The sequence below is a fragment of the Dromiciops gliroides genome, chromosome 5, assembly GCF_019393635.1.
Source record: "Dromiciops gliroides isolate mDroGli1 chromosome 5, mDroGli1.pri, whole genome shotgun sequence".
NCBI lineage: Eukaryota > Metazoa > Chordata > Mammalia > Microbiotheria > Microbiotheriidae > Dromiciops > Dromiciops gliroides.
The window spans coordinates 264,087,365-264,112,702 of record NC_057865.1 but is presented as its reverse complement, the minus strand read 5'-3'; the positions used below and the strand labels follow the sequence as shown (position 1 = coordinate 264,112,702).

The 25,338-nt window shown below is 38.1% G+C and overlaps 1 protein-coding gene across 1 annotated transcript in view; it reads left to right on the top strand.

Annotated features, from left to right (window-relative positions):
* CEP290 (centrosomal protein 290) overlaps nucleotides 1-25,338 on the top strand; it is a 95,335-nt gene that overhangs the window by 50,145 nt on the left and 19,852 nt on the right. The window contains exons 33-40 of the mRNA XM_043966082.1: nucleotides 163-297; nucleotides 4,096-4,362; nucleotides 8,617-8,724; nucleotides 13,313-13,512; nucleotides 14,833-15,046; nucleotides 17,805-17,942; nucleotides 21,388-21,609; nucleotides 21,999-22,112. Coding sequence (XP_043822017.1) covers nucleotides 163-297; nucleotides 4,096-4,362; nucleotides 8,617-8,724; nucleotides 13,313-13,512; nucleotides 14,833-15,046; nucleotides 17,805-17,942; nucleotides 21,388-21,609; nucleotides 21,999-22,112 — 1,398 coding nt within the window. The remainder of the gene's footprint in view (nucleotides 1-162; nucleotides 298-4,095; nucleotides 4,363-8,616; nucleotides 8,725-13,312; nucleotides 13,513-14,832; nucleotides 15,047-17,804; nucleotides 17,943-21,387; nucleotides 21,610-21,998; nucleotides 22,113-25,338) is intronic.

Sequence of the window (25,338 nt, the reverse complement as noted above, 5' to 3'; positions counted from 1 at the left end):
GATTGATGAAAATTTTTCCTCCCCAAACAGGTAAAATCTTTATTTGTCTTTTGATGTTTAAAAGATGGGTAGCATTTAAATTATGCTTGAGATGCACTTGTGAAAAATGTATATTTTTCTTAGTGTTAGAACTGCCTTTTGCAAATTTTTATCTCCTAACAGTTTGAAGAGGCTACAGGATCAATACCAGACCCCAGTTTGCCTCTTCCAAATCAACTTGAAATAGCTTTGAGAAAAATCAAGGAGAATGTTCGAATAATCATGGAAACCCGAGCAACTTGTAAAACATTGGAGGAGGTAATTTAATTTGCCTTATGATTATTGGGCAGGAATGTGTAACTCCTATATTAATGTAAATTCATGAGGGTGAAGTTTGAATTAATTATTAAACCTGTAAATAATGTAAAAACATATTACCGCCATTGACTTCAAATCCTTTCCCTGAGAAAACTTATACGATCCAATAAGCAAAAACAGAATTGATTATTTTGGGTTTTTCTTTCTGATTCTTTTTTGCTTTTGTTCTTTGGGCATATTTATGAGCAGCAACCCATAGCACAGAGGCTGAAAAGCATTCCTTTTCCTTTTTGTGATCATCCCAACCTAGTTGACTTACTCCCATCCAACTTGTCTATGTAGAGTCCTTTTTTTCTAATTATAAAAGTATTTTATTATTTTCCAGTTACATGTAGAGATAGTTTTCAACATTTATTTTTATAAGATTTCTAGTTTCAAATTTTTCTCCTTCCCTCACCCCTCCCCAAGATAGCAAGCAATCTGATTTATATGTACAATCACATTAAACATATTTCTGCATTAGTCATGTAATGAAGGAAGAATCAGAGGAAAAAGGAAAAATCTCAAAAAAGAAAAACAACAGCACCAAAAACAAAAGAAATAGTATGGTTCAATCTGCATCCATGTTCCACAGTTCTTTTTTTCTGGATTTGGAGAGCCTTTTCCATCATGAGTCCTTTGGAACTATCTTGTACTGATGTATTGCTAAGAAGAATCAAGTCTGTCACAGTTGATTAACACATAATATTGATGGTACTGTGTACAATGTTCTCCTGGTTCTGTAGAGTCCTTTGTACAGCTCTAATAATGATAGTTTTTTGAGGTTACATATATCATCTTCCCATATAGGAATGTAACAGTTTAACTTTATTGAGTCCATTAGGATTTCTTTTTCATGTTTATTTTTTTATACTTCTTTTGAGTCCTATTTGAAATTCAAATTTCTATTCAGTTGTGGTTTTTTTCATCAGGAAATCTTCAAAGTCCTCTGTTTGATTAAATGTCTATTTTTTTCCTTTGAAGAATTGATTATCCCCAGTTTTTCTGGGTAGGTTATTATTGGTTGTAATCCAAACTCCTTTGTCTTTCAGAATATCATATTCTAAGCCCTTCACTCCTTTAACATGATAGCTGGTAAATCTTGTGTGATCTTGACTGTGGCTCTACAGTATTTGAATGGTTTCTTTCTGGCTGCTTGAAGTGTTTTCTCTTTGACTTGGGAACTCTGCAATTTGACTATAATATTCCTGGGAGTTTTCATTTTGGGATCTCTTTCAGGAGGTGATTGGTGGATTCTTTCCACCTCTATTTTACACTCTGGTTCTAGGGTATTGGGGAAGTTTTCCTGTATAACTTCTTGAAATAAGTTGTTTAGACTCTTCTATCACAGTTTTTAGGTAATTCAGCAATTCTTTTTTTTTTTTTTGGTGAGGCAATTGGGGTTAAGTGACTTGCCCAGGGTCACACAGCTAGCATCAAGGGTCTGAGGTCATATTTGAACTCAGGTCCTCCTGAATTCAGGGCTGGTGCTCTATCCACTGCGCCACCTAGCTGCCCCCTGAGGAGTTGTTTTTTAAAGTTGTTTGGAGCGGAATGTTGGGAGAGCTCAGCTGAGTGCTTTCTCAAGCTGTCTTCGCTCTGCCCACTACTTTGTTCTTCTAGTGTGGATGGCTAGGTGAATTTCCCTTGAATAGTGATCCTGAGGTCCTTATCATGTGTAAAGAGTAGCATTTGCAGAAGTTCCCATCTGTAGCAAATTGTACTCTTATTTGATCCTTGCACAGGAAAGTTTTCTTGACAGTGGCAAACACCACTGGTGAACGTGGATCTTGCTTGATTTCAGTGGTTTATCAAGCTTTCACATCTTTAGTGGTTTTGTACACACACAGTGTATAACTTTACTTATGTATGTATGGGAGAAACTTTAAGGAGAGTCTTGAATATGTAGTTTGTTCTATGAAGTCCGACTCTTCAGGTTAATAATAAATACAACAGGAGCTTATGTTCTCGATGTATCTCAGTCTGTTGTTTGATCATGAAGATCATAGGACCCTTGATAGAACATTTCTTTCAAGAACCTGCCTTTTACTTTCTCATGTTTTTGATTTTTTTTTAAATTGAGGATACTGTTTATACACACCCAGATCATTGTCCTGAGGGCTTTATAGAGGTGAGAAAGTGGCATGTAGATTAGCAGTGCGTAAGTTCTCTTTAGGAAAAGTACCATGTGTGTTCTTTTTCATTATTTTGGATTTTCTCTTCAGGAAATGTTCTGAGTGCCTTTAAAATTATTTTGGTTCCAACACAGATTTTTTTTGATATTTACTTTGTCTAGCAGGTCTTCCCAGCTTCATCTTCTCATGTGTCATCCCCACTTTTTCATGCAGTGTGTGTCAGTCAGCCAGAATTTATTAGGCTCTTTCTGTATGCCAGGCATGGTGCTAAGCACTGGGGAGCCAAAGAAAGTGAAACAACTGTCCCTGCTCTCAAGGAATTTATGGTCTTATAGGGAAGACACCACGTAAAGACCTATTCACCAACAAGATTTATACAGAAGAAATTGGGGGTCATCTCAGAGGAAATGCACTAAGATTAAGGACTGGAAAAGGCTTTGAAGGTGGTCTAAGGACCAGTGTCCCTGCGTCAAAGTAGTAAGGCTGACTTTTTTTTTTTTTAATGCCGGAGTTTCTACAGTCAATGGACTGTTTCCTTTCAGTCAGAGTAATCAATGTAGGCAGCTAATTAGGTCATTAAACTGTTGTCACTGCCCAAACCATTTCTAGAACCCCTCTTTGGGGTTGCCTTCATAATTATGTGCTACATGACAACAAATCTAAGAATAAGGATTTGTTGATATTGCTGATATTTCAAAGAATGTGCTACAGATTTTAAAATACCAAAGAAATGAGCACCAAAAAATGTTTCAACTCTTCCTAAGGTGACTACTCAATGGGAAAAATACTGAATTAGAGGTTATTTTGCAGGTTACAAATCAATTATATTTCCTCATATTCATATATAGAGGTACCTTTCTCTGAGGTTACATGGTTATTGCAAATAATAATGTTATCACTTTGAAAATGATGCACCTTTCACTTTTATTTTTTGGCCTTTGGCTTTCAGCATTTAGCACATAGTAAGTGCTTAATAAATGTTCATTCATTCATTCATTCATATGTATGTGTTCCCAGATATCGTGATCCAGATTAACTACATTTCACACACCAAACCCTTTGGAGGCCCCTTTTCTCTGTGATACTTTTTTGCTGTTTTGTGGGAGAGTGCAACTCTGAATCTTCCATCATCCTGCTTGATAATGTTTTCTAAATTATCTTGTTTAACAGCTCTGTGTTGCCTTAATTGTCATGGCAAGCATATATAAAGATTGAATGGTTAATATCATCTTTGGACCTTCTCACTTTTATCACTCATGCCACAGTGAAACTTTCTCAGAAGATGATAAATGTGTCCGTGTCTTCATTACTAGCCAATTCTTTTTCTGAGTCCACAGATGTTAGGCTGAGTTCATCTTTATCCTGCTATTTACTTTTACCTTTGCTTAACTAGTTTAAGATCTAACAGCACATGTAGCTGACTCTAATGTAACTCCTATGTTTATAATCTGTTTTTCCTTTCTGTTAAAATATACTTTCTTTTTTTTAGGTAATCAGTACTTTTTATATCTAGTACTGAAGTTCTGTTTAGAACCGAATTAAAAATTGTTCTAAATCATTTTAAAGGTGAAAACATGAGTTTTTAAGATGATGTGTTATTGAGTAATTATTTTCTACATTACAGAAACTGAAGGAGAAAGAGTCTGCCTTATGGGAAGCAGAGCAAAATGTTTTGTCAAGAGACAGAATAATCAATGAACTCAGACTCCGACTGCCCGCGACAGCAGAACGAGAAAGACTCATGGCTGAGCTCAGTAGGAAGGAAGAAGACCCGGAGAGCCATCGGGCTCTGAAAGTCGCTCACCAGACCATTGCCAACATGCAAGCAAGATTGAATCAAAAGGAGGAGGTCTTAAAGAAGTACCAGCATCTCTTAGAAAGAGCCAGAGAGGTATGCTGAGTTGTAGCACGTGGAGATTTTTGTAAAAGGCTTGTTCCTGATCTCACTCAGAGGAGTGAGAGAGTTTATGATTTCAAAAAGTCCAGTTTAGGAATGGTTACTCCACTGTGATTGTGCTATAAAACTGACCAGTTTGTGTTTGTGAGAGTTTCTTATATATTCACATGACAGGAGATAAGATGATAGAGTAATGAGCCCATTTGTGCTTACAAAAGATAAATTGACATAGTCGGTGAAGGTAGAAGGAAAAAAATAGAATAAACTCAGGTAGCTGAATATTCAAAGATTTTCATAGTCTTACGAGAAAAAATCTTTCATATTTAAAAATTTCCTAGAAAATATAAATGACATGAAAAGTAATTTTTTTAATGCTAGGGAGAGTATATGATCAAATGCAAGGGTAGGCTCACGTGGCACACAGTGGCATACTGACCCATGAGACTTGGCACTCTACCCTTCTTTCTCAAAAGAGCTTCAGTTATGCACAAGAACACATTCTGCCTCCTAGGGATTTAGAGAATGCTACTTTTCTTTGAACTTTGTTGATTTTAGTGAGTGGGTTCTCATTCTATAGATAAATTCTAATATCTTTTTAAGTTGCCAGTTGGTTATAATTCGCTTGGGACCTAGGCCTGTATGCCATAAGACTATTGTATTCTTGTGCCTAATGTGGTATCTTACACAGAGAATGAATGTTAGCTAAATCAGATCACTGGTGCTGAAAAATTCATCACCTGGTGGTTATGAACTTGTCTTATATTTGAAATCTTGTTCCATGGCCTGACTTAAAGAGGGTTTGAAGAGCCTAATCACCCATATCTCAGGGTCAGACTTGATGCAGCAAAGCAGAGGAGCAGGCTGCTAGGAAAAGTTTGAAATACTAAGGATGACAAAATAGCGACATTACTTTAAATTTGAATCATGTGATATTATAGTCTTCAAAAGTAAAGGAACGAGCGGAGCCAAGATGGCGGAGGAGAGGCTGTGACTCCCACAAGCTCCAGATAAACCCGTCCATTCACGCCCAAATAATGCGGTAAAAATCAAAACCCAGAACAGCCTAATGCACATAAGAACAGAGTGAGACTGTTTCTCCGCAAAAGAGGGCGATTCTGATCACCTACTGATCAGGCTGAACAGCTCAGCGCGCGGTCCGGAACCAGCCAGGGACACTGCTTCCAGCGCATGTCAGAGTCTTCTGCACCAGCAGCTTCTGAGGCTCCGATTACGGACTGGTGAGGGGGTTCGGAGGTAGGCCGGGGTGAAGTGGAGGCAGTATCTGCTGGAGTTGGGGCAAAGCGCCCTGGGTCTGAACCAGTGGGCTGAATCGAGTGGTGGTGGCCCAGTGGGGGAGGGGTAAAAGCACGCCAAGCTTCCGACCATAGAGAATCAGAGTTCAATCAGACTTCTGTTTCCGGGTCAAAGAGAAAGCGGCTGTGATTACTCACAAGCCAGGCAGGCTGAGAAGAAGCCCAATCACCCCCTGGGCCACGCTGTAGCAGGAACGGTGTGTCCGGGAAGCAGCGGTACACTTTAAGGAGTAAAAAGCCAAGAAACAGTAAGCCAGGATGAGTAGGCAGAGAAAGCAGAAGACCATCGAAAACTTCTTTGGGGGAAAGGTAGACCACAATACATCCTCAGAAGAAGAAGATAATAATAGGGTCAAAGCTCCAACATCCAAAGCTTCCAAGAAAAATATGAACTGGTCTCAGGCCATGGAAGCTCTCAAAAGGGACTTTGAAGAGAAAGTAGGAGAGATAGAACGAAGATGTAGAGAAAGAGAGGAAGGAATGGAAAGAGAAATGAGAGCAATGCAGGAGAGTCATGAGAAAAAAGTCAACAGTTTGAAAAGCCAAATGGAAAAGGAGATTAAAAAACTGTCTGCTGAAAATAATTGCCTAAGAATTAGGATTGAACAAATGGAAGCTAGTGACCTTATGAGAAACCAAGACACAGTAAAGCAAATCCAATTGAATGAAAAAATAGAAGGCAATGTGAAATATCTCCTTGGAAAAACAGCTGACCTAGAAAATAAATCTAGGAGAGATAATTTGAAAATCATTGGACTACCTGAAAACCATGACCAAAACAAGAGTTTAGACACCATCCTCCAAGAGATTGTGAGGGAAAATTGCCCTGATATTCTTGAAGCAGAAGCTAAAATAGAAATTGAAAAAATCCACCGATCACCTCCTGAAAGAGATCCCAAAAGGAAAACCTCCAGGAATATTATAGCCAAATTCCAGAACTCCCAGGTCAAGGAGAAAATATTGCAAGCAGCTAGAAAAAAGGAATTTAAATACTGTGGAGCTCCAATAAGGATAAAGCAAGATCTAGCAGCTTCTACATTAAAGGACCGGAGGGCATGGAATATGATATTCCAGAGGGCAAAGGAACTGGGACTACAGCCAAAAATCACATACCCAGCAAAACTAAGCATCATCTTTCAGAGGCAAACATGGAACTTCAAGGAGAAAGAAGACTTTCAGGCATTTGTTATGAAAAGACCTGAACTGAATAGAAAATTTGACTTTCAAATACAAGACCCTGGAGAAGCATAAAAAGATAAACAGGAAAAAGACTTCATGAGGGATATTAAAAGATCAAACTGTTAACATTCCTATATGGGAAGATAATACAGAGGACAGAGGTCTGAACTGAATACGAAGGGAAGTTATGTTTTGTTCTTTGTGGGGTGTCTTATGTATGGGGCCGGATTTGGGCTTGGGGCCTCCTGGGTCCAGGGCTGGTGCATTGTCCACTGTGCCACCTAACTAACCCATAATGACATCCTTAAAATAGGGTTGAGGTGTAGGAGAAATAGACTGGGGGAGGGGGAAGGGGAGAGATGGTCTGGGGAGAGGTTATTCATATGAAGGAAACAAGAAAAAAGCTTATGGAGGGGAGGGGAAGAGGGGGAAGGAATTGGGGAGTGATTGAACCTTAATATCATCAGAATTGACTCAAAGAAGGACTAACATACATACTCAAGTGGGTATAGTAATATATTTTGCCCTGAGGGAGGGGAGGGAGATAAGGGGGGGGGGAGGGAAAGGAGGGAAGGGCAGATTCTGGGAGAGAGTAGTAAAAAGCAAAATACTTTCAAGGAAGGTGAAGATGTTCTGCATAACGGCACAAGTATGAAATATTGAATTGCTTGATTTCATAGGGAGGGTTGAGGAGAGAGGGAGGAAGAAAATTTGGAACATAGAATTAGCTCAAAGACCTTAAACTCATCAGAGTTGGCTCATGGAGGGAATAACATTCACACCCAGTTGGGAGGAGTAATCTATTTAGCCTTACAGGAAAGTATGAGGGGAAGAGGATAAGGAAGGAAGGGTGGAAAAAAAGGGAGTGTAGAGTAGGGGAGGGGACAGTCAGAAGTAAAATACTTTTGAGGAGGAATAGTTTAAAAGAAGACGGAAAATAGAGTAAATATCATGGGAAGGGAATAGGATGGAGGGAAATAGTTATGATGACTTTGCTGGGCTAATACGAAGAAAATTCTTTGTCAAGTTTAAGGTACATTATTTAGGGTATGATGAACAGGATACTATTAGAAAAACCTAGAAAGACCTACATGAACTGAAGCAGAGTGAAATGCACTGTATACAAAATAACAGCAATAGTGTAAAATGATCTGCTGGGAAGCATGTGGTTATTTTCAGCAAGGCAATGGTCCAATATAACCCTGAAGGACTATGAAAATGGCAACCCATCTACAGAGAAAGAAGTGATAGTATCTGAAATAGTTGGAAACACATTTTTTTTCTTTTCTCTTTTTTTTTCTTTTTTGGTGAGGCAATTGGGGTTGAGTGGCTTGCCCGGGATCATGTGGCTGGTGGGTGTTGGGTGTGTGGGGCCGGATTTGGACTCGGGTGCTCCTGGTTCTAGGGCCGGTGCTCTGTCCGCTGTGCCACCTAGCTGCCCCTGGAAACACATTTTTTAAAAAAATGTTTTTTCTCTTTGACAATTCCTCAGTCTGAAGTTTTGGGAGTTTTTTGACTGTTTTTTCCTCACAACCTAGCTAATGTGGGAATGTTTTCCATGACTACTCATGTATAATTTATTTTGAAATGCTTGAGTTCTAGTGGGTGGGGGTGGGAATAGAGGAGGAAGAGAAGTTGGAACATTTTTTTTTTTAAATTGATGTTAAAATTTGTTTTTACATATATTTTGGAAAATAAAATTCTATTCTGAATGGAAAAAAAAAAGTAAAGGAACTCTGATTTGATGTTTAAACAGGAGCAAAGAGAAATTATCAAGAAGCATGAAGAAGATGTTTTCAGTCTTCATCAAAAATTAGATCTGCAGGCTGACAGTTCATTTAGCAAATTCAAAAAAACAGCTATGGTAAGAGCCTCATCAATTTTTTTCTGTTTTTATTCAGAGATTTTACTTTTAAGTACTTATATAAATTTTAAAATTGCATTCTTTCCTGTTCATTTTAATAAAGACAGTATTTATAGGTAAATAAAGCCCTATAATTTGGCTCATTCATTCAGATTCTGATATTCAGGGGGTCAAAGTTCACCTTAGAACATGGCTGTGTATAGAAAAGGCCTGACATCAACTGGCTTATAAAATAGTTTTGAGTTTTTTAATCATAAAAGTATTTTATTATTTTCCAGTTACATGTAAAGATAGTTTTCAACATTTGTTTTCATAAAATTTTTAGTTCAAAGTTTTTATCCCTCCTTCCCTTCCTTCCTGCCCTCCCCAAGACAGAAAGCAATTCGATATAGGTTATATAAGTACAATCACATCAAACATATTCCTGCATTAGTCATGTTGTGAAAGAAGAATCGGAACAAAAGTTCAAAACCTCAAAAAAACAAAAAAGCAGGAACAGTATGGTTCAATCTGCATTCAGAATCCACAGTTCTTTTTTTCTGAATATGGAGAACATTTTCCATCATGAGTTCTTTGGAATTGTCTTGGATCATTGTACTGCTGAGAAGAGCCAAGTCTATCACAGTTGATTGTCACACCAAAACCAGTTTTAAAGAGTGGTTACATTTCAACCATTAGTATTTTTAGTCTGGTCCTGAGTTTTCATTGATGGAAGGAACTCCCAGGAAGAAGCTTCCATCTAGTAAAGTAGATAGGTTGGGGGCAACTAGGTGGCGCAGTGGATAAAGCACCAGCCCTGGATTCAGGAGGACCTGAGTTCAAATGTGGCCTCAGACACTTGACACTAGCTGTGTGACCCTGGGAAGTCACTTAATCTTCATTGCCCCACAAAAATAAATAGAGTAGATAGATCGGCACCTTCTCTGCAGCTTGTATACTTTTGAAGAGTTACCTGAGTCAATGAGACATTAGGTGGCAGAATCTGGGCTGGAATCCAGACCTTCTGACACCCAGACCTTCTGACACCCAAAGCTTCTCTAGGTCAGCTGGTGTCTCTATTTAAACAACATGGGAAAATAGAAAAGAGGGCGAATCGGACCAGGGCAAGCATCTCTGAACAAGCTGTGCTTACTCAGAAATATATAAAATTATGAGGGTTTATCCAAAAAATATTAAATAGCTGACTCTTGTAACAGTGTTTTGACCCGAAGCAACAAAATTCAAGTCTGATCCCCCCACCCCCCAATAATAAGTGTAAGAACTGTAAGAGGTAAGCTCACTCCACTTCCAACTTTCCTGTGGTTCAGAGAGGGCAATTGTGACCTAAAGAGGATAACTGACTTGCTCAGGAAGCAAGTGAGAAAGTGATGGAGCAGGACTGAGAGTGTCTGTCTCCTGCCTCTTATTCTGGGCCACACCGAGTAGATTGAAAATTGTGCTAGACTACCGTGAGTCTCGGAGGATGACAGTTACCCTTTGGGTTTGGTCAGATTTCATTTTCACACTTGTTATAACTTTCTTGGCTTTGATATTTCCTTTCATGGTCAGACCTGTAGGAATCCAGTAGTATTAACTCATGGAGTAGATAGAGGACTGGGACAGGAGTCAAGAAGACCTTAGTTCAAATTCAGCCTCACTCATTAGATGGATTTAACTTCTGTCTGCTTCAGTTTCTTAAATTGCAAAATAGTGACAACAGTAGCACCTACCCCCCAGGATATTTATGAGGATCAAATAAAGATAAACAATTTGGGGGGGGGGGCAGTGAGGGTTAAGTGACTTGCCCAGGGTCACACAGCTAATAAGTGTCAAGTGTCTGAGGCCAGATTTGAACTCAGGTACCCCTGAATCCAGGGCTGGTGCTCTATCCACTGTACCACCTGGCTGCCCCCCAAGATAAACAATTTTTCAAAGCACTTAGCACAGTACCTGCCATATAGTAGGCACTATATAAATGCTATTCATAATTATTAATGTTATTATTATTTTAAAAATTATTTACAACACATCAGAAACATTTTAGAGCATAATAAACTTTTAATTTCCAAACACTTAAATAAAGGGTGTTTTTTTACTATTTAAAATTAAAACATTAGACTTTACCACTTATTTTTCTTTCATAAGTATAAAAAAGGGCTTGAAATTATTGATATTTGAAATGTAACTTTAAAAAAACCTTAAAGTATAAATAAATGACTTCCTTAAACTTAAAATCTACAGACAAGGACATGCTGGTTGTCCAAACCTTCCCCTGTTTCATAACTATTTTATGCCCAGTGAAAAAAAGACGATGCACATGGAAGAAACTGTTTCTCTCATGGCATGTATCTTTCCTGTTTTCTCTTAAAGACCTACTTTTCCTACTTAGATATCATCACATTTATGTTTATTTTTATATACATATGTATATAAATATGTATATTATATATACATATAAAATATATGTGTATATTATATACACAAAAATAAATGTATGTTATATATAAATATGTTTATAGTTATATATGTGTATTATACACACACAAAGATATGTGCTTTGATGTATGTTTTAAGTCCATTAGTTCCCTATTTGGAGGTAGATAGCTGGTTTCATTATGAATCATGAGTCCTCTGGAATTATGATTGGTTATTGTGTTGATCAGTTATTGATTCTTTCAAAGTTGTTTCATCTTTACAATAGTGCTGTTATTATATAAGTTGTTGTTTTGCTCACTTTTCTTTACATCAATTCATATCAGTTTTCCCAAGTTTCTCTGAAATCATCCCTTTACACCATTTTTTATAGAACAACAGTATTCTCTTACATTCATATACCATAGTGTGTTCAGCGATTCTCTAATTAATGTGTACCTCCTCAGTTTCCAATTCTTTGCCACCATGAAAAGAGCTGCTATAGATATTTTTGTACCCATGGAACCTTTTCTTCCTTTTAAAATCTCTTTGGGGTCTTTATAGACCTCAATAGTGATATTGCTAAATCAAAAGGTATGAACAGTTTAATTGTTTTTGGTGGCATAGTTCCATATTGTTTTGTAGAATGACTGGTCCAGTTCGCAACTCCACCAGCAATACATTAAAGTCCCTGTTTTCCCTGCCAGCATTTATCATTTTCCTTTGCATGTTAAGTGATACCTCAGTTATTTCAATTTGCATTTCTCTTATTAGTGATTTGGAACATTTTTTCTTATGGTTATTGATAGCTTATATTTCTTCCTCTGACAACTATTTATATCTTTGACCATTTATCATTGGAAAATAGCTCTTATTCTTATAAATTTGACTCAATTCCCTGTATATTTTCTTTAATTTCTAATCATAACCAATTTACTGAAGTTAGCAGTGAATTTCTTGGCACTTACAATGAAAAAGAAAATACACTTCTGTATGGTTCTAATTGATACAAAAAACCCAACATACACATATCATGAGAAACTAGATTTTATTGGCTCTGAAATCAGGAAAGAATTTATTAGCTGGGTCTTCATATAAGTGGCAAATGGCACTGGTAACTTAAAGTGTCTTCAACTGTGGTTTTGTAAATGACCCGGAACTGTTGTTGACATGGATGTTTCTTATATTGGCTTTCTTTTAAAATTAAGGACATAATATTAAGTTTTAACTTTTAGTTCCATGCAATTTATTTTCATACCAGCCCTTGTTGCTCCCATCTACTGTTCTTCAGGTGACTCTCCCTGCTTTAAATTCTCTTTTCTTTACATCACTGTCACTTCCAGTGATTTCTCCCACCCACCAATAATAACTACCCTTGTAACAAATAAGTACCATCTAGTCAGATAAATAGTCTAAAATACATGCAATCCATTCTGCATCTATCATCTACACTCCCTCTGCTGCGAAGCATGAGGTTTGCTTTCACCTTCATTTTGAACTCATGACAAATCGATGCATCCACCAGAGATTGTTGTATACAGTGTCCACCAGGTTTTTTTTTTTTATTTTGGCCTGCATCAGTTTACATAGGTCTTCACAGATTTTTCTAAACTTTTCACATTCAGCATTAAAAATGAAAATGAGTAAAACTTTGTTATCTAAGTTGTCATTTCTTAACAGATACCATTTGTATGTTGAGGACAAATTAGATATGTGTCTCTACTCCTGGAAACCTAGGAAAAGGACTTAGGATATAATTGAAGGCCCAAAAAGAGGAAAAAAAGTATATATGGCCATTTTGATGGATTGCCCTCTGTTTGGAATTGTGATCAATTACATTGTAAACATAATGAGGAAAACTCACCTCAAAACTAAAACTAATTCTGGGGCAGCTAGGTGGCGCAGTGGATAAAGCACCGGCCTTAGATTCAGGAGGACCTGAGTTCAAATCCAGCCTCAGACACTTGATACGTACTAGGTGTGTGACCCTGGGCAAGTCACTTAACCCTGATTGCTCTGCCAAAACAAAACAAAAATAACCCCTAAAACTAATTCTGCTGTGCATATTGATGCACAGGGAGTCTGTAATTCTGTGATAAAAATGAATAATTAAAATCCGGATGATTATGTTTGATTAATTAAAACATGTAGTTTCATATTGTATATGAAAATGACTCTCACTGTTCATATTTCATAGGAGCTAATGGCACAGCCTTCCGTCCCAGTTGCTACCAGCAAGCATTTCACGCGTCTGGCAGAGATGGAACAAACCGTTGCAGAACAAGATAATTCTCTTTATTCACTTTTGACCAAAATGAAGAAAATGTCACATGAAATAGACATACAAAAACAAATCACTTTAACAAAAGTCAAAGAATTTGAAAGCATCCGAGCCCGGTACGTGTGATAAAGCAGTTGTAATTGTTTTTGGAATGTGCAGAGGAGTTAGCCTGCCCTCAAGTCCTGTGTTGGCTAGTTACTGACCAGCTGACCTTTTTGAAAAATAGATTTTTATTGATAGTTCTGGTTTTTCCACCATTTATCCCCTTCCCCTCTCACAGAGAATTATCTATTAGAACAAAAAAAATTTTTAAAAGAAAGAGAAACAAGAGTAAAAAAAAATAAGCAAAACAAATATGAAGAAAAAAATCATTTAATATATACAATCTACCCCATCTGTAGACTGCTGATGCTCATATCTCTTTCTTAATAGCCATCTGACTTTGGATAGCTCACATCACCAAGAGGTAGAGATAGAGATTGGTCATTATACTTGCCCTGCCTACTTCAGAGGCTTATGTGAAAGTGTTTTGAAAACAATAAGATATATGTGTAATGCATTATTGTTATTATTGCTATCAAAACTGTTAATAGTGGATATTAAGTGGTATCAGAGCAGTATAATAGGAATTTTGAAGGGATACTTTCAGAATATAGCAGGGTTTCCAGCAGGGTTTAAGAATCTGAATAATTGCCTAAATAATTGTCTGTGTATACTCTTTCTTTACTTAGGCTTACTTATACTTCTACAAACTTGAATTGAATATAATCAAAAGATTAATTATCTTCTTTTCCCTTACATAGTGAAGATCCACAACATATTGACTCTACTGTTCCCAACTACCTAACAAGCCATAGCCTTTTCAGATAAATCACTTTTATTGCCAGATATACTGCTTATATTCCGCTACAATGACCATATATTGAATTTGATGAAAGAATCTTTGGAAACTTAAAACTTTAATAAAGTTTATTTCTTGGCAATGCCATAATATTTTCCCATTATAATTAATACATGGGAAACTTTAATAAAATTCAGTATTTTGTCATTGGGGCAAAGTCAGAATTCAGATGGAATTGAATTGTTGACGCTTATGAGAACATTGATGCCTTATATGGTCTTCATTTATCATAGACCATCTGACTTTAGTAACAGAATTGCATGATGTCAGAGCTTAACAGAGTGGAACACATGAACTTGGAGAAGGAGAGTCTGCAGGTTGCCAAAGAAGGACTTCTGGAACAGAGAATTGTTCTCTATTTATTGCTCCATTCTAGTTTTGAAACCTCACTGTCAGGCTTCTCTTTTGCCATTTGTGACAGATTCGAAGAAAATTTCTATCCACTTAAAGGACACATATCCCAGAAAACTCTCATTCTAGCAAAGCAAGATCATTTGAGCATTCCATTAAATGCATGCTTGTTTGCTTGTCCTAGCCTTGAAGAAAACCATGCAGAGGTTGTGAAAAAACTGCATGCTGAGATAGAAGATTTAAAATATTCTATGTCCCAGACAGAGAAGGAGCTGCAATACTTTAAATCTGAAGTACAGATTCAGAAAGAAGCCAACACAAGAGCTCCAACTGCCACCATGAAGAATTTAGTAGAACGGCTCAAAAGCCAGTTAGCCTTGAAGGAAAAACAGCAAAAAGTAAGTATTCAGCAACACAGTTATTAACGTGAGAGAGTATGGGGTGTGTAGGTGTGATTTAGAAAGCTGTGCTAAACTATTTGCATTAGAGATTTCAGCATTCTGTTTTAAGTTAAAAAGATTCTTCATTACCTGTTAATTATTTAACACTGGAAAATATGACTTGTATTAAGAATGGGCTTAAATTGCATTTAACCCTATTAAAAGCTGTTATGCCATATGTGAGAACTTTAAATGCACTTAGTACTCTGTGAGGAGTTAAAGGTATTCTAGAATTGCTGTGCAGCTTCCCTTGATGAGTTCAGGTCCCCAGGCTAGGACGAGAGTAACCTTTGGCACTTGATCCCCCTCTTCTTATTTTATTTTATTTTTTTAGTGAGGCAATTGGGGTTAAGTGACTTGCCCAAGGTCACACAGCTAGTAAGTGTTAAGGGTCTGAGGCCGGATTTGAACCCAGGTACTCCTGACTCCAGGGCCGGTGCTCTATCCACTGCGCCACCTAGCCGCCCCGATCCCCCTCTTCTTGATGACATTCTCCTCATTAGGTTTTCTCAACACTGTTGTCTCTTGGTTCTCCTACCTGTTTGACCACTCCTTCTAAATCTCCTTTGTTGGATCTTCATCCAGGTCATGCTTGCTCAATGGATGAGTTTTCTCCAAGGCTTTATAACAATCCCTTTTCGCTTCTCTCTCTTATACTATTTTACTTGGTAATATCAGTTCTCATAGACTTAATTATTATCTCTATACAGATGATTTTCAGATTAGATTAGATCCCTAATCCCTCTCTTGACTTCTGTGTTTTCATTTCCAACCTCCTATTAGACATCATAAACTAGATGGTATGTAGATATCTTAAACTCAGTGTGTTCAAAACTGAACTCATCTGTTTCCCCCAAGCCTCCTATTTCCAAGTCCTGTCATTTCGCCCTTCATAACATCTCCAGTATACACCTGCTTCTGTCCTCTGACACTGCCCCCACCTTTCTGTAGGCTTTTATCACTTCATGCCTAGCCCACTGCAATCGTCTGCTGGCTGGTCTCCCTGCCACAAGCTTTGCCCCTCTCCACTCCATCCTATAGTCAGCTGTCAAAGCGATCTTCCTGTAGCTCAGGCCCAACCATGTCACTGCACTATTAAGTAAACTCCAGTGGCTCCCAAATATAAAATCCCTTCTTTGACTTTTAAAGCCCTTTATGACCAAACTCCTTCCTACCCTTCCAGTCTTCTTACTCTTTAATGCTCTCAAAATGTTCCATAATCCATCGTTACACCAACCTTCTTACTGTTTCTCATACTGGACACTGTTGGCTTTTTTTTTCTTTATAATGGCTTTCCTCAAGTCTGGAATTCTCCTTATCTCTATCTACCTCCTGACTTTCTGGCTTCCTTTAAGACTTAGCTAAAATAGAAGTCTTTCCCGATCCCCCTGAATCTAGTGTCTTTCATCTTAGACTATCTCCAATTTATGCCATTTATAGCTTATTTTTCCATAATTAGTTGCCTGTTGTCTCCTCATTAGACTATGAGCTTCTTGATGGCATGTAATGTTTTTGCTTTTCTTTGTATCCAAAAAGCTTAGAACAAGCCCCGGTACAAATAGGCACATGATAAGTGCTTGTTGAATTGACTTTAATACCATCTTCTCCACATACTGAAAGAACTGGCAGATATGATCGATGAACCATTGTCAGAGGTCTTTGGGAAATGCTAGAAAAGGGAAGAGGTACCATGGGAGTAGAGAACTGATACCTAGAGGGATAAACGTTCTTCTTGTCATAGGATATCTGGTTCAGAGGACCATAGAATTGGAACTAGAATGGACTTTAGAGGCCATTTAGTTCATCCTCCTCTTTCTAGATGAAGAAACGGAGACCCAAAGATATAAAGTATATTATAAGAAGGAAGTAAGAACCAGGATGTGAATTCAGGTCCTCTAACTCCAAATGCAGTGTTCTTTTCACTATTCCAAAATGCAGTGGGACAATCCCACTGCTACTCATTGGGTGATGATTCGTCAGCTTATGTTCAGTGCTCTAGAGCACCTGATTGTGGAGTGCCTGAGGTGTTTAGCTCTTCATTTGTCTGGAAACACAATCCCTTTTCCAAGGATTTCCTCATTAAAAAAATAAAACAAAAAAATTTAAGATAGTTCTTATAAGAATTAAGTCTGTCCTCTTGTTCTCTCCCACAGAGTCTCCATCTAGACTCACGGGTCAGGGTTCAGGGCTTACACACATGCACAGGAGAGGTGCTTCACTTCAAGCCATTTCTTGAGCACAGTGCCCTGCTCTCAGCACAAATGCTTTCTGCAATGTCAGATTTAAATTCTTAAAGTTCTGAGCCCCTAAAGACATAGTCATGGTCTCCCAGGGCTATGCTCTTAAGAGACAGTTTACATGTGTATCAAATAAGGGCTGAAGTAGATGAACCATCCAGCTCTAAGACTCTATAGTTATTACTTTTAGAAAACTGGGTGAGCTTCAGTCTGTCCCAGTAGAGGCATAGAAGAGCCATCAAGATAACAAAATAGATGCGTGCGTGCACCTGCATGAGTATGTACCTATCCTTTACTAAAGCCTTTTTCCTTTGGATCACATTAGAAATTCATTTCCTCTGTGTGTGTGTGTGTGTGTGTGTGTGTGTGTGTGTGTGTGTGTGTGTGTGTGTGTGTGTGTGTGTGTATTTATTTAGCAGCTTCTCCTTTCAAATCATTATTTTTCTGAAATGCTTTTCTGTGCACTCGAATGTCTCTAGGCGCTCAGTCGAGCACTTCTGGAGCTTCGGGCAGAGATGACGGCTGCTGCTGAAGAGCGCATCATTCTTTCCGCATCTCAGAAAGAGGCCAATCTCAATGTTCAGCAGATTGTTGATCGCCACACTAGGGATCTCCAGGTGAGCACCAGTGACTTAGGACATTTGCATTGTCTGAGAATTCTCTTGAAAGACAGTTTATTTCAGTATATAGTGAGTTAACCCAGTGGATGGGGTATGATGCGTACATTGGATTGCATGTTTTTTCTGGCATTCTCCATGGCATGCAGGTATTTTATATGTGATAAGTCAAATTGTGAGTAGTAGTGTAGGGCATAAAGCCTGAGAGGATGGGTCAAGCTATTTGAAAATGAAGAGAGATAATTTTCCTATCTCACCTAGGGCTCACAAATGTTCTATCCCAGCTCTGTATGAAAATACCTTGACAAAAAAAAATCTGCCTCCCCATGCCTTCCAGTGACTGAACTCGACAAAGCTGAGGCCTGTTCTTGGGTGACTGCTAAGTGCTTTAGCAGGGAAATTGAGAACTTCCTAAGTGGCATATATGAGATTAGTGGATAGCCCTCATCCAGCCTTCAGGGGATGAGACTAGAGGAGCCGGTTCAGACCTGGTGTCTCACTTCACCCTGATACTCCAAGATCTCTACAACTGTTGTGCTTCCTTTTATCTTTGGCCTGAATTCTCCAAAGAACTGAGCTGCTTCCTATTGTAACCTTATTGAAACCTTCATTTATACTCCCATGATGTTATAAATGCACATATTTTAGGCTGTGGTAAAAATTATTTGTGGTATAGGCAGCTTTTGAAGGACCTTCCCTCTTCGGGGAGAAAAGATTGAATGCTCCCCAAAGGGAGGTTAGAGGGCACTTCCAGAACGCTAGCTCTTGAGTCACTTCCAGAACGCTAGTTCGCTTTCTTGGTCTGGTGACTCCCCTTGTGGTGGCACATGTTTGAGCTGTCTCTGGTGGCTGCTGACTGCTGGCACAAGCAACTGTAAACAGTCCAGGGTTGGTGAGCTAATTACGGAAAACCCTAATAGGCTAAGTTTAGAATTAAGAGCATTTCTCTGTATTTCTATTTTCCTATTTCCTTATCTTTGATTTTTATTAGTTTCACTTTTGTTGTTTAATTAATTCCCAAGTAATAAAATCTGATCCTTTTGTGAACTAAATCTTAGAGGCTCCTTTCTTATTGGCCTGGGAGAAATATCTAAAAAGGGCAGTTCAGAGGGGAGGGTTAAACCTAAAAGGTCCCTCATATTTCTGGGACCCCAATATTAATGTGAGTTACCCAAATAACGTTCCGTATATCAAATTTTGGCCCTCACTAGACCTATGAATAATTTAACAAATTATTCTTTTTCTGATGAATGTCTTTCTCATGGAGGTCTGCCCACTGAACAGCTTTCTGGACTTTCTCTACAGAGGACAGGTGTGGGACAATGTATATAACATCAAACTTGTTTGATACTGTAAGGGCCAAATTTAATATATGGAGAGCTAATTGGGTGGCTTGCTGAAATATTGGGGTCCCAGAAATAATGAGGGACCTCTCACTCCCCTCTGAACTGCCTTTTTAGATATTTCTTCCCGGTCAATAAGAAAGGAGCCTTGCAGCCTCTTTTCCACAAATGAATCATATTTTATTAATTGGTAATAAAATAAACAGCAAAGGTGAAATTAATAAAAATCAAAGACAAGGAAATAGGGGAGAAGAAATATGGATAATCCTCCTAGTTCTAACCTAAGTCTATTCAAAAGAGCAGAGTAACTCACCACCTGGAGCTTGTAGCTTCAATGGAAAGCACAGCTTACAACCAGGCTTGAATGACTCGACTGCTGCCACTCCTGCTCTCGCCACTGGAAGGGAAGAAGAGAGAGAGCTCTGGAAGAGACTCAGACACCCCTCATTGATCGTCTAATCTTCCTCCCCCAAAAAGGGAGGTCCTTCAAAAACTGTCTATGGAGAGAGGTTTCTCCTTCTGACCTCAGTAGCATATGTAACTTCAGGGTGGGCCAGGTGTGGCCCCTCCCAAATGAGTCAGCCAAATTCTAATAATTTTACCACAATACATTGATTGGTTTTGTTGAAAAAAATTTTGTTAATTATGAAATTGCTTTCTATAAAATCTGAAAGGGTTCAGAGAAGGATACAATGACAAATATAGATGGTGTAAAAACAAAAGATGTCATTGAAACAATAAAAGTTTTTTTTTAATTAAAAAGTTTATGTTTAAGAAACATAAAAAAACATAAAAAATCATTGAAATAGTAGGCCAGTGTTTGATAAACTGAAGACCATAACCTGCTGTAGAAGACCTCACTTTTTGACAAGAAATGCTAGGAAAACTGGAAAGCACTTTGACAGAAGTTAGTTTTAGACTAACAGCCTATATCACAGGAAGCACAATATGTGGTTACACAACCTGAATGTAAAAGGTTACATCATAGAAAAATAGAAAAAAATAAGGTCCCTTTAACCAACTTAACTAAAAAAATAATGCTTAACTAAAGAACGAAGAGAGATTATCATAAGAGGCAAAATAGACCATTTCGGTTACATATAATTAAACTTTTGCTTGACTGAAATCGATGAAAAAAATAAAAAGAAATTGTTGAATGTGGAAAATATTTGCATTAGATATCACTGATATAAGTTCAATATCAAAGCTCTACTGAAAATTGACAAACATAAGTAATTCTTTCAAAAGAAGAATTGCAAAGTATAAATCACCAAGTGAAACCTATTTTAAATCACTTATAAAAAAGATTCCAAATTAAAACAACTGTGGTTTCACCCTGAAATTTGGGGCAGCAGTGACAAAAAAATTGAAACAGTTGTGTCACACAGTGGGTTTAAGAAACTGGAAGACCTCTTGGTAGAATGATGAATTGGTCCATTGGCTTAAATTTATGTAAGAAAGGTGACTAAATTGTTTGTATCTTTTACGTAGCAGTCTCCCTACTGGACAAATAAACCATGAAGGTCAAATAGAGAAACCTGTTGTGTAACAAAATATTTATAACAGCTTTCTATATGTTAGCATAGAATGGAAAAGAAAGTGGATGCCCCGAAATTAGGGAATAGCTGAAAAAGAACCCTGTATAATGTGAATATAATTGATCATTATTGTGTGATAAGAAGTTATGAATATAAGGAATTCAGAGAAACATGGGACATTTATATAATTTGTTGCAATGAAATAAATAGACTCAAAAGACCAGTATATACAATGGCTACGATAGTGTAAAACGAGATCACAGTGAAACCAAAGCCTTAGTGATGGAAAGGATGGTGATGGTTCTGGGGAACATGTGGAGAAATGTATTTCCCCAGATGCAGAGGACTAAAGGGCAGAATGGCACATACATTGTCAGACACAGTTGCTATCTCACCTTTGCTCAGTTTCCCTTTGTTACTAGAGAAGGTTCAGTTTGGGATGTATGTGGTCAGGTGGTTTTTCTAGAAGAAGTGATATAAAAATAGAATTTATCATTAAGTATTATTTTGTAAAAAAAAAAAGCATTTCTAAACAGAATATTTCCCTATGCCTTCCTTATAAAGGTTCATATAGAAGATTTAAGTGAAAATCTTCTAAAATGCAAAGAAGCTCTCAAAACAAGTAAAAGTAGAGAGGACTCTCTCAGTAATCAAGTGGATGACTTAAACAGTGAAATGCAGAAAAAACAGAAAGCTTATAATAAAATACTTAGAGAAAAAGAAGAATTAGAAAAAGAAAATGAAGAACTGAAAAAGCGAATTAAAAGGTTAACTTGTGGATTACAGGTAAACATTTTTCATTTGTGTAATATTTTAGTGCTTGATTTACCATTTTTGTTGTAGAGCAGTTTTTATATATAAGGTTTTACTTCAACATTTCATTACTGAATCTCTCTACCTACTTAATAAAACTGGTTATCAGATCAGTTTGGTTAAAGTAGCCATCCATTATTAAGTGACTTTTGGAATCAGAGTAATAGCATAATATGCCTTTTTCTTACTGGGATGCAGAAAATTATACCTGGCAGTGCACATACATTGTATAGTATTGTTTAAAATGTAGTTTTATTAGATGTAAAAATATTTTCAAAACATTTCCCATAACCAGAAAAGGTACCTCACTTTTTATTTCATTATTTGATCGACTAAATTGCAGATATACTTTAACTTTTCAGAGCAAGCCTCCTATAGATAACAAACAGAGTGTGATAGATGAACTTCAGAAGAAAATTAAAAATTTAGAAAGTCAACTGGAAAAATTTAGTGATGAAACTGAAACAAAAGAAAAGGTATGTAAACAGTAGTTCAGCATTATTGTTCAAATGATCCTATGTATTTCTTGATTAACTAAGTTGCTCTGTCAGTCAACAAACATGCTGATTGCCTACTAAGTAGTCAGATCTGTGCTAGGCTCTATGTGGAATCTGAAAATGTATAAGATTTGTCCCTTAATAGCTTAGGACTAGTTGGAGAGACCCCAGTGCCACATAGGAGACAAGGAAGACTCAGCCATGTTGTGTGATGTTGAATATTGTGATCTAGAATACTCAGACCAGGCTCAAACTGGGCTTTTAAAGATAAGTAGCTTTGAGTGCAGAGGAAAGGAGAGCATTCCCAATGGTCAGTCAGTGAATAAACATTTATTAAGCACCTACTGTGTGCCAGGTACTTTACATAGTACTGGGAATACAAGAAAAAGCACAAGATGGCCCCTGTGCCCAAGGGGTTCACAGTATAATAGGGAGACAACATGCAGACAAATGTGTACAAAAAGCCTCATGCAGGATAAATGTTGCTCAGTCGTTTCCATTTCTTCATGACCTCACTTAAGGTTTTCTTGGCACAGATGCTAGAGTGGTTTGCCATTTCCTTTTGTAGCTCATTTTTCAGGTGAAGAATTGAGGCAAACAAGGTTAAGTGACTTGCCCAGAATCACACAGCTAGGAATTTTCTGAGGCTGAATTTGAACTCAGGAAGAAGAGTCTTCCTGACTCTAGTCTTGGCACTCTATCCACTGTGCCACTCAGCTGCCCACAGGATAAATAGGAAATAGTAATTCTAGAAGTCCCTAGAATTAAATGGGATTAGGGAAGGCTTCCTGTAGAAGATAGGATTTTAGTTGGGACTTAAGGGAAGCCAGTAGAGTGAGATGAAGAGGGACAGCCAGAGAAAATCCCCAGAGAAGGAGAGAGATTCTGGTGTGTGTTTTGTGTGTGTGGAACAGCCAGGAGACAAGTGTCACCAGATCAAAGGCTGTAAGAAGACTTCGAAGGCAGCAAGGGGCTTTGCATTTGCCCCTAGAGGGATGGGGAGCCACTGGAGTCTACTGAGATCAGAGTGATACGGGCGGCCATGGGCCATGAGCAGAAGAGGAGGCCCTGGTGGCATCAGAAAGCACAGTTGGAAATTAAAATACCTGGACACAGATTCTAGCTTGTCCCCTAACTTGCTGTATGACCTTTGGCAAGTCACCTGACCTCTCTAGCTCTCTGTTTTCTCATCTGTAAAATGAGATATTTACACTCCTTAATTTCTAAGGTCACTTTCAGCCCTAACAGTCTACCAGGTAGTGTATTCATAAGGCAGTAAGGAATCATATTAGGAGCTCCCAATCCTTGTCACCACTGTGTGAGGTAAGTAAGATAGGTGTCATTATCCCCCTTTTACAGATGAGGAGATCGAGGCACAGTGATATTAAATCACTTGCTTATGGTCTCTTGGTTATTAAGTATTCAAGATGAGACCTAGATCTGACTCCAACTCTATTGCTTTTTCCATTGTTTTACTTTTTTTTATAGACCTGACACTGTGGAAATAGATGTTGTTTTGGAAAATAGTGGAAAGGGCAGTAGGAGAATAGATTATGAAAGGTCTTGAAAGTTTAGACTTAATGCAATAGGGAGTAACAAGTGTTTTCTGAAGAGTCATTCAGCTCTAGGTATGCTGGATGAGTTGGAAATGGATACTGAATAGTCAGGGAGATGAGGTGTTGGGATAATCCAAGTCTGTTGATGAGAATTTGGATTTAGGTGGCAGCAATGTGAATGGAGAGGACACGGCAGATCTAAGAGACCTTTAAAAGGAAGAAATGGCAGGCCTTAGTGATTAGAGAGTGATTGCACTGTGGAAGAAAGTTGCTGCATTGCATAGTAAGAGGATGCTTTTATTTGAAGAATTTAGGAGCCGTAAAGAAGAAGCATGATGGAGTACATTTGGGTAAAGATGAATGGCAGTAGAAGTGGAAATGATGTTGCCTTTGGAATACGCTAGAATAGGGACAGGTCAGTTTGGGAAACAGAGCATAAGTCTAGTGAAGATTTGATATAGTAGTGATAAGGGACTTCATTTTCCAGGTAGTGATCGAGGTCTCTTTAAGTCAAAAGCAAAGAAGCTAATCATTTCCTGACATGCCTTAATGACAGCTTCTTTCTTCAAAGGGTATAGGAGCCATACAAGGGGAGTTTTATTCTGGATCTGATTCTCATCAGTGGGGAGGAGCTGGTTGAAGGGTTGGGACTTAAGGGAACAATGGGGGAAGTATCTGATTTTTCTTAAAGTATCTCCTGGAGAAGAAGAGGAAACAGACTAGTTGAATATGCACCATGGCTTTCCGGGGAGTATATTTCAAAGGGTGCAGAAGGATAGGTAGAATCTTAAGGACTAAAATTCTCCTGGGGAAGTCAGCCCACAAGGGATAGAAAACCTTCAAGAATGAAATCCTGAAGGTGCAAAGAGGAATCATTCCAGCGAGGAAGAAAAAGCTGGTTTGTTGGAACACATCAATGGCAATGTTTAAAAGTACTTGTTCACAAGCTGGAAGAAAGAAGAGATAATAGCATGGATTCAAAAGCATGGTGTGGTCTTACAAGAATACTCTAAGGAGTGTTGAAGCTCAGAATGAGGGGAAGGGGAGGGAAAATAAAGAAAACAGAAAGGAATCATGGGAGAAGGGAAAGGACCTCTGCTAGGAATTGATGAGCTGAAGACTGACAACAGAGAGAAGTCAGAGCAGCTTGGTTCTGTTCTTTGCTTTTCTTTGCCAAGTGAAATGACCTTTGTGCTGGAAAGAACAGAACAAAAATGGTTCTAAGAGAGTTGATGACACAGGTAAGTAAGGAGATAACAAGAGAGCCCCGCAGTGCCCTTGATGCATTCAAGTCACCTTATCCAAGCGGGTTCCATACTAAAGATTCTCAAAGAACTGCCTGATAGATGCACTGTGCTGAATCACAGCTAGCTGCCTTTGAAAGGTCATGAGGTCTATTGCAGAATTGGAGGATAAATGTTGTCTTAGATATGATCAAAAGGGAACGTGTAAACAATATTGATTGATTAACCAATTGATACACATTTATTGATTGCCTACTAAGTACTTGCATCTGTCCTAGCAGCTGTGAGAAAAAAATTATTAATAATTAATTTCTTGGGGAGGAGCCAGAGATCAGTTTCAGTCCTCCTCCCCAGCCCCCCTCCAGAAAGTCCAGCTCTTGAGGAAGTTCCTCTCTTGTCTGGGAC